General features: G+C 39.1%; 1 protein-coding gene across 11 annotated transcripts in view; it reads left to right on the forward strand.

Annotated features, from left to right (window-relative positions):
- The window catches only part of Lrrc4c (leucine rich repeat containing 4C), a 1099028-nt gene extending 1092782 nt beyond the window's left edge, over positions 1-6246 (forward strand). For all 11 annotated transcript variants that reach the window (XM_070032555.1, XM_070032559.1, XM_070032558.1 and 8 more), the window contains one exon: positions 1367-6246. In XM_070032555.1, coding sequence (XP_069888656.1) covers positions 1409-3331 — 1923 coding nt within the window. In that variant the 5' untranslated portion in view covers positions 1367-1408 and the 3' untranslated portion in view covers positions 3332-6246. The remainder of the gene's footprint in view (positions 1-1366) is intronic.
- Positions 6247-10260: the final 4014 nt, after the last annotated feature.

The following is a 10260-nucleotide window of genomic DNA, read 5'->3' on the forward strand; positions in this document are numbered from 1 at the left end:
GCTGAACAGGATGATCAGGTGTGGTCACCCTTCTAATATAGAGGACTGTTCTCACACAGGTGTATGAGTGGCTCTGTTCCTTTGGTAGAACCTGTAGGCAATATTAGGAAGCATTACCAGCAGCTTCACGTGTATTCAGCCAGAATCATTAAAAACAACCCAGGTTTACAAAAGCCTACTCTTGCTTCATGGGCTACAATCATTGATTTAAAGTTGTTAGGAACCTTTAAGCATGGCTTGGCATATTTTTATTTTGTACTTCCCCATGAGGCTGTCATTTCTGAAAAATGTTTGCTTGTGAATTTTAGAGTACACAGTACTTAGCACAGAGAATAATATTCTAATATCAACCAGATATTAATCCTATTTTCTGTGCTTTGACAATCTCATATAGACACAGAAGCTGATGATTAATTTTTTCCCCTTTCTCCCTCCTTTCCTTTATCCCACCCTTCCTTCCTTCCTTCCTTCCTTTCTTCCTTCCTTCCTTCCTGCCTTCCTGCCTTCCTGCCTTCCTTCCTTCCTTCCTTCCTTTCTTCCTTCCTTCCTCCCTTCTTTCCTTTTCTTTTTCCTGTCCTTCTTTATTTCCTGATTTGAACTCAGGGCCTTAAATTAGCTCTGCTCATGTTTGTGTGTGTGCATGCATGCATGTGTACAGATCTTGGACATTTAACTCAGAGCCTGGGTGCTGTCCCTGAGACTTTTTGCTCTCCACTCGAGCCAAAGCTCAACTTCTTGCACTTTCAGGGTCAGGTGAAAATAAGAGTCTTATGGACTTTCCTGACAAGGATGGCCTTGAGCCTTGATTCTTAGATATTAGCCTCTTGAATATCTAGGATTATGTGCATGATTCCTTCACAACCTGCTTGGAATGTACCTCAAGTACAGTTCCATACTAGATAGTTTTGAGATGGAATCTTGTGGACATTTCTGCCTGTACTGGCTTTGAAGCATAAACCTCCAGAGCTCAGCCTATTGAGTAGCTAGGATTATAAACATGGGCCGCTCATACCTATTGCTGATGATGAATTTTATTGCACATATTCTCATATATTTAGATCATACTTATTTTGTTAATATTGCATCAGGACCATTCCTCCATGATTAAATATTTGATGAAATGTGGGTTGTAGATGGCTGGTAATTTAGACTACAGAAATATTTCTCCATAAATTAGCTCAACAAGGGACATTATAGATGAGATCAGGCTCATTCGGAGTGGAATGGCTCTAGACAACAACAGGAATATTACATTTGTTGTCTCTTGGTTTGACAAAGAATGACTTTATCAGATAGAAAATATCACTGGCATTATTCCAGAAAACAATTTAAAGATCTAACACTCACTTTATTTATTTTTTTTCAGATTGTTCAAACTCCAGAAGGACCAACACCAGATAAATTATGAATGTTGAACAAGATGACCTTACATCCACAGCAGATAATGATAGGTCCTAGGTTTAACAGGGCCCTATTTGACCCCCTGCTTGTGGTGCTGCTGGCTCTTCAACTTCTAGTGGTGGCTGGTCTGGTGAGGGCTCAAACCTGCCCTTCCGTGTGTTCCTGCAGCAACCAGTTCAGCAAGGTAATTTGCGTTCGGAAAAACCTGCGCGAGGTCCCGGATGGCATCTCAACCAACACCCGGCTGCTGAACCTTCACGAGAACCAAATCCAGATCATCAAAGTGAACAGCTTCAAGCACTTGAGGCACCTGGAAATCCTCCAGTTGAGTAGGAACCATATTCGAACCATTGAAATCGGGGCCTTCAATGGTCTGGCGAACCTCAACACCCTGGAACTCTTTGACAATCGTCTTACCACCATCCCCAATGGAGCTTTTGTATATTTGTCCAAACTGAAGGAACTCTGGTTGCGAAACAACCCCATCGAAAGCATCCCTTCTTACGCTTTTAACCGGATCCCTTCTTTGCGCCGACTAGACTTAGGGGAACTGAAGAGGCTTTCGTACATCTCAGAAGGTGCCTTTGAAGGCCTGTCCAATTTGAGGTACTTGAACCTGGCCATGTGCAACCTCCGGGAAATCCCTAACCTCACCCCACTCATCAAACTGGATGAGTTAGACCTGTCTGGGAATCATCTGTCTGCCATCAGGCCCGGCTCTTTTCAGGGGTTGATGCACCTTCAAAAACTGTGGATGATCCAGTCTCAGATTCAAGTGATCGAACGGAACGCCTTCGACAACCTGCAGTCGCTGGTGGAGATCAACCTGGCACACAATAATCTCACATTACTGCCTCACGACCTCTTCACGCCCTTGCATCACCTAGAGCGGATACACCTGCACCACAACCCGTGGAACTGCAACTGTGACATCCTGTGGCTGAGCTGGTGGATCAAAGACATGGCGCCCTCCAACACGGCTTGCTGCGCCCGGTGCAACACGCCTCCCAATCTGAAAGGGAGATACATCGGCGAGCTGGACCAGAACTACTTCACCTGCTACGCTCCTGTGATCGTGGAACCCCCGGCTGACCTCAACGTCACGGAGGGGATGGCAGCCGAGCTGAAATGCCGGGCTTCGACCTCCTTGACCTCTGTGTCGTGGATCACTCCGAACGGGACAGTCATGACGCACGGGGCCTACAAAGTGCGGATAGCTGTGCTCAGCGACGGGACGTTGAATTTCACCAACGTCACCCTGCAGGACACAGGCATGTACACGTGCATGGTGAGTAATTCTGTGGGGAACACCACGGCTTCGGCCACCCTGAATGTGACCGCGGCCGCCACCACTCCCTTCTCCTACTTCTCCACCGTCACCGTGGAGACGATGGAACCTTCTCAGGATGAAGCGCGGACCACAGATCACAACGTGGGCCCCACTCCAGTGGTCGACTGGGAGACCACCAACGTGACCACCTCTCTCACGCCGCAGAGCACAAGGTCCACCGAAAAGACATTCACCATCCCGGTGACGGATCTGAACAGCGGGATTCCAGGAATTGACGAGGTCATGAAGACCACTAAAATCATCATTGGGTGTTTCGTGGCCATCACCCTCATGGCGGCGGTGATGCTGGTCATTTTCTACAAGATGAGGAAGCAGCACCATCGGCAAAACCACCATGCTCCCACGAGGACTGTGGAGATCATTAACGTGGATGACGAGATCACCGGGGATGCCCCGATGGAAAGCCACCTGCCCATGCCTGCCATTGAGCATGAGCACCTAAATCACTATAACTCTTACAAATCTCCCTTCAACCACACAACCACAGTGAACACGATAAATTCAATACACAGTTCAGTGCATGAACCGTTATTGATCCGAATGAACTCGAAAGACAATGTACAAGAGACTCAAATCTAAAACATTTACAGAGTTATAGAACACAATCACAAAAGACAGTTTATTAAAAAAAATGACACAAATGACTGGGCTAAATCTACTGTTTCAAAAAAAAGTGTCTTTACAAAAAAAACAAAAAAGAAAAGAAATTTATTTATTAAAAATTCTATTGTGATCTAAAGCAGACAAAATTATGTGTATTCCTCAAAACCTGTTTTTGCTGCACTTATTTACTATTTTCCCACATCTCGTCCCTCCCTTCCCCGATTGCCATATTTTTCATAGATCTCAATTCCCTAAAGAACTGGCCTAGGAAATTTTGTAAGAATTCTGTTACACTTTGAGATTTTTATGGTGAATTTTAGTGGTGAGATCCAGTCTATTTTGTCTCCTCTCCCTTTGCTCTCTCTTTTCTTTCTTTTTTTTTTCATTTTCTTTCATACCCTTATGAAGTAGTCCAATGGGGAATGCAATATTAGAAACAGATTTTTAAAGAAAGAATGAGGAACAAATGCAAGATCATATATTTTTTGTGTAATGAGCTGTGCTGTATTTACAAGGAGGACCATTCCGTGGAGAGGGGGGAAAAGAAGTAAGCAAACAACAGATTAATTTACATATGAGCATCTATAAAACCCATGACTTTTAAACAACTCTAGAACCCAATTTGTAGTTCAAAAGCTTAAAATAAGATTATAAATAAAATATTGTTGGTTTTTCTGTACCTGGACACAAGTTATTTGTAGAATGGCTCAAATGTGAGAAGGTAATTAGATTTCCTACTATGAAGATAAAACATGTTATAGTATTCTTTAGTCAAAGTTTCCCTATCTACAAGGTCCTGATTCATTTGTTGACTTGAGTTTCAGAGGAAAATTCAAGGATGGTGTGGTCTATTTTCCTTCTCCTTATGATTGGCCTTTTAGAATGCTCAGATTTAGAAAAACAAAACAATTGACTTTCTAAATTAAGTTAAATTTATTTGAGAGTATCACTATAATTTATTTAAGACCCCTGAAATGAAATTCAAGTGGCTAGATGAGACATGATCACCAAAAATAGTAGTCTGGATATCTACAATTGAAAAACAATGTTTGTTTCTGAGTGTTAGCAGCTTCCTTTCAATTCATGGTAATTATTAAGACAATGTGCTAAATGCTGTTTTTCATATTATGGGTATATGAATGACTTGACCCGGTTTCTGCCATGATGATTACCAATCTACCATAAAAATGATTAAACAATATGTTTATTGCTAAAAAAAAATCAGCTTTAATTTCACTGCTAGTCTCAGAAGACAATTTTTTAGGACCCTGACATTTCAAATCTCCTGTGGTTTTTGGTTTGTGGTTTCTTTAGTCTTTGTTAGGAGTTGATGTTCTCTTTCCAAATGCAGATTCCTGAGCTTTAAGTATGCATGTGGATTTGCATTGATAGATGGATAGATACCATTAGTTTGTAATGGTAATACAGTGCTGCCATTAGTTTGTAATGGTAATACAGTGCTAATTCATTAAGAGTACTTTGTAAGGAACTGGAAACATTTTAGGTAAGAGAACTGACACTAGCATCTCAGCATAAAAGGGAACTTGCTGGTTGTACACTTGGACACTCTTTTCATATTTTAATATGTTTTATGTGTGACCTCTATCTTCACCTTCTGTGAAACACAATGAATGTATATACATCCTATTATGTATATACACCTTATTACTTGCAAGCTGACCCCACCATAATGGATCAAAAATTGACTAAACGGAAGAAAATTCAGCTCCTAATGGATAAAGAGCTTGGATACTCACACTTAATTCTGCAGGCTGAATCTCACACCAGGGTGTTATGTTCTCCAGGTGTGAAAAACCAATCATTACTGGCAAAGTAGGTCAAAAGAATGGGAGGAAAGGATCACAAATGAAGGAGAGCACGCAGATGTCTTGTTTCTATTTTTCCATAATCTCTTCTCTGGCTTTTTTCTTTGTTATCTCTTACATCCCTTTAAGTATACGATTTCTATTTCCTTTTACTGTGGAGTAGATGGAAGAAACCAAAAAGTATGTGTCAGATGTCATTTGTTCATTTATTGAGTATTGAACATATTCAATATGTATTTTCAGTCTTCAGATTATACACAAACATGTGCACACACACAAACAAACACACAACAAGGGACCAAAGTAATTCTATTGACCCAAGAAAGAGTGAGTATGAAGAGTGATATAAATGAAGAGGGAAAAGTATTCTGCCTACTCTACTTGGTTTGTGCTGATAAACCTCTGTCTCTTAACCAAATTTCTTTTATTTTGAACTCACAATACTAATGAACATGCAGTTTTCTTATGGCTAAGAAGCTTCACAAATTCTACTAAAAAGAATCACAGGTAAGGAACACTAAATATTAGATCAGAACTTAAAGCACATAATTCAGGCCATCATCAGCTTATAATAGTCCAAAAGAATGTATTTTGTAATATATTGACAGAAGATTTAAATTATCCATACATAATTTCTATGAAAATTGAGTGAACTTTTGAGCATCATTTTCAGGCTTGGAAATGATGGGTGGGGTACTATAAAACTATTCAAAGGAAAAGCTGGGCACACTGGATGGCTCATGTTTGTAATCCTAGCCCTTAGGAGGCTGAGAACTGAAGATTATGGTTCAAAACCAGCCGGGACAGGAAGGCCTGTGAGACTCTTATCTCTGATAAACTAGCAAAAAGTCAGAAGTGGAACTGTGGCTCAATTGGTAGAGTGCTACCCTTGAGCAAATTAAGTTCTCTGACAGCACCCAGGCCCTGAGTTCAAGCCCCCAAACTGGTACAAATATGTAAAGGAATGGAAAGCAGATCTGCATCTTTTCTTTTTTTTTTTATTAATGATACATCTATTTATCCATTAGTTCAGGAAATGACCTAATGTGTTCGAGACCTACCAAGGCCTTGTGGACTTTGATTTGCAGAAAGCCTTTATGATTATTTATTTGTCTTAGACATATTTGCAACAAAACAAAATTCTTTTTTTTTTTTTTTTTTTTTGCCGGTCGTGGACCTGAACTCTGGGCCTAGGTGCTGTCTCTCAGCCCTTCAGCTCAAGGCAAGCACTCTATCACTTGAGCCACAGCGCCACTTCTGGCTTTTTCTGTTTATGTGGTGCTGAGGAATCGAACCCAGGGCCTCATGCATGCAAGGCAAGCACTCTACCACTGAGCCACCTTCCCAGCCCAACGAAACAAAATTCTATCCATACTGTTCTCTTTATTCTATGAAAGAAAATGGCTGGCAACACTTTGAAATATACATACCAACATATTTACAACTATCAAGTAATCAAATGATAAATAGTGGGGTGGAAGCAGAGGAGACACAAAGTTATGACATAAATTTGCTCAGAGAAATGTTAAAAATGGTGATTATTAGACTTAGAAAGATCTTTCAACATTTTTCTTCTGTTTGGGAATTTTAACTTCACATCTTCATAAATTCTTCTGAAATTTCCAAATGCATTTACCTAGGCAAAGTACAAAAAAGATTTGTTAGAGATCACATATAGAGGCCCTGATGTACATTTCATAACTTTCTTGCATATTGCAAATATTCTGGAATCAGATGCAATGATTTCCAAAGATTGGCATAGCTTATGTTATAATGCATCAATGATCAATATTATTTTATGAATGAAAATATTGCTAATACCTGATGGCTGTTAGCTTTCTGATTTGAGAATAAAAATTTTGATTTTTATTTGGGATCCGTATAATCTGAAATTGCAAATACAGGTTTGCCAAGAAGTACTTTGACAATGGGAAGGCTGTTACCTCAAAGAAAGAAAGAAAAATTTTTATTATGGGATTTATTTGAAAATGAAAGAATGTCCTACTTTACCATATTAAAAGATTGTCCAGTTTGGGGGAAAAAATCCATACTCTGTTATCCTTTGAGGATAACTTTTGAGGTATTTAGGTGAGTAGAAGCATCAGATGAGCAATTATCAACACAGTATTCCAGATCAATATAATTTTTAAATGAAGGGTTTAATTGTTTAGTTCTTCAGCTTACCAGCTTTAAAAGGACCTTGCAAATAATGCTGTCATTAAATATCATTGACATAATATATGAATGACTCAGTTATGAGTCATAGTCTTCTATGAAGACAATTATAATTTTTTAATTAAATATGCTAGCACAAAGTCAAATCCTTTATAACTATTCCTTCTAAAACTATGTGTATGTGTGTATGTTAGTGTTGTCTAAATATATTATGTATATAATATCTACATATGTATATAATATATGCATATTTGCACATATTTATATTTAATATATGCAAGATACATATATCTATATTTAATTAGAATATATAATATCTCTAAGGAGCTATTTTTCTCTCTCTCTTGCCCATCTTCCTGGGGCTTAAACTCTGCCTGGGCATTGTTCCTGAGCTTTTGTGCTCAAGGCTATCGCTCTGCTCCTTGAGCTACAGCTCCACTTTTAGCTATTTGTGGTTAGTTGGAAGTAAGCATCTCAAGGACTTTCTTGCCCAGTTTGGCTTTGAACTATAATCCTCAGATTTCAGCCACCAGAGTAGGTAGGATTATAGGCAGGAGCCACTGGCATCTGTCTACAACTGCTAGTTGCCTTCTCCCAAATTGAGGTTACTTCCGATTTTTTTTCCCTCCCATTAAGAAGAAATATGAATTTTCAAAACACTGTGTTAAATAGAAGGCAGCTGTGAGGCTATTGTCTTCCTTGGCTTGATCAGGATACAGAACAAGATACATCTGGCTCTGTGAGACACAAAAGAATCTTCCAGAATTAATACAGCATACTGTCAACTGGGACCTAAATTTAGATCCTGCATGCAGCATTCTCACCACACACACATACCATAGCTCCTGGCGTTTCAGTACTGCTCGCTGGACTCCTGAAATCTTCAGATTCCCTCGTGTTACTGGAGAATTTTATACACATTATAAGCAATATTTTGTGACTACATTTCATAACAAATTTTTTATCAGTAGTAAATAAAACTACCCACTTTGCTTTTGCTCAGTGTAAATAAAAAGTAAAATAGTCATTTCCATGAGATAGACAGTTACCTAAACTATTGTAAGGAAAGTTCATGACAGTAGAAAACATATTTGCTTTTGGTGCTTGGGTGCAGTCTATACATCTTCATCTATCTCTGAACAAAACCCAGAAACCAAGAACCTATGAAATGTCAGGCTATTAAGTCTTATTTCCCAATTATTTATGCCTCAGTATAGCATATGTTGGATAATGAACTGCTGTATTTGACTTGTCCAAATAACACCAGTTCTGTCCGTTTCTCATCAGAAGTAGTAATATAACTTGTGTTTATTGATTGATTAATCGTCCTTTTGGGATGGGCAATTCAATGATATTTTAAGAGGCGAAACTGGTGAAAGTGGAAGATATTCGGATGGTCTCTCACACTGAGTATACTCCCTCAAGTCTAGCTCTAGTTCAGTCTAGCTTTAGTTCATGTACTATGGCAATACATCAGTAGATATTATTGTTATGGAGAAGAAAGTCCACCACTAAGAGACAGCCTCGTGTAAAAAGATGACTTTATTGGGGAAGGAGATAGTTGACCAGCCAGGGACACAGCATAGACTCGGGGGCTGAAACTGCGACCCCGAACAGCCCGCAAGCTAGGGTTTTAAAAGGCAGAATCCATGTGGTCAAGCCTGGCCACACGCAGGTGGCCAACGGGATTGTAACACATACATAAGGATTGCATATTTATGTCAGTGGCCTGTGGGGTTACAGTCCGTCTCATAGTAACTGTTTGAACTAACCTATCATTTTGGTTTGAATTGACGCGCGAATTTGGGGTTCCCACACAAAGCAGGCAGATATTCTTACTCATGAGGGGCAGGGATAAGGCTGTTCCTTTCTGGAAAGTGAAAGGCAAGGTGGCTGGGCTGTTTTACTATTGTTAACCAAACAGGGCTGCAGATCTTATCTGGGCTATTGATAACCAAACAGGCTTTCCAAGCAGTTTCCAGGGGTCTGAACAAACACAGCACATTTCCTGACTCTGGGAGTTTGTGAGAAAACAGCATTTTGAGTCTCAGGTGAGGGAAACTTAAAAATGGAGCTAGTTTTGGGTTCTCTTAACAGTATGAGATCCTTCCCCCTTATGAGTACCGATTTGCTATTCAACACTCTTCTCAACATTTAAAGAAGTAAAACTAGAGTCCAACCATACCCAGCCATTACTCCTGAGTTGCCATTGTTAGTATTCAAGAGAAATAAATGAAACATCAGTTCTGCTGCATATATTAAAGCACACAATAATAATTATGGTATATTTTATGGTATATGCTTTTAATGGTACCTACCATACAATTTTAAATCAAATGTTTTTTTTTAAATACTAGGAAATGTTGGGTTTCTTTATTAATGAAATCTTCATAAGAAAATGAATGTTAACAAAGTTTGTAAAATGTCTGTCAGTCAAATGCTATCATGGACATAGAGGTCTCTTGACTAGTTCCATTGCAAATATGAAGTTTTACCAAACTAGAAAAGGAGATAATACTTACTGTTTCTCTTTCCAACAATACTCTAACAAACTAAATAGTGCCTAAAGATATTTTTCAGTATAAACAGGTTGGTAGAAAATGACCTTCAGTTCATTCTGACCTTAAAAATGTCATATAGCTATATATTTGCATCTGCAACATTTTCCAGGGTCTTGCAAACAAGTCACTTAAAAAAATAATAGCAACGTTTATGTGCTCAGTTGCATTGTTGGTTTCTAATACGTATCCTTCCTTGTGTGGGAGCATATTTTACTCACAGTGTTCATTTCTTGATGCATTTTTCACATTTTCCAAGAAAATGATGCAAATCAGGAACTGTCAGCATTCATTTGTGTGGGTTGATGTTCAATCCTGAACAACACTGGGGCAACTCTTCTACATG

Source organism: Dipodomys merriami, unplaced genomic scaffold, assembly GCF_024711535.1.
Source record: "Dipodomys merriami isolate MVZ:Mamm:240054 unplaced genomic scaffold, mDipMer1.0.p SCAF_21, whole genome shotgun sequence".
Lineage (NCBI taxonomy): Eukaryota > Metazoa > Chordata > Mammalia > Rodentia > Heteromyidae > Dipodomys > Dipodomys merriami.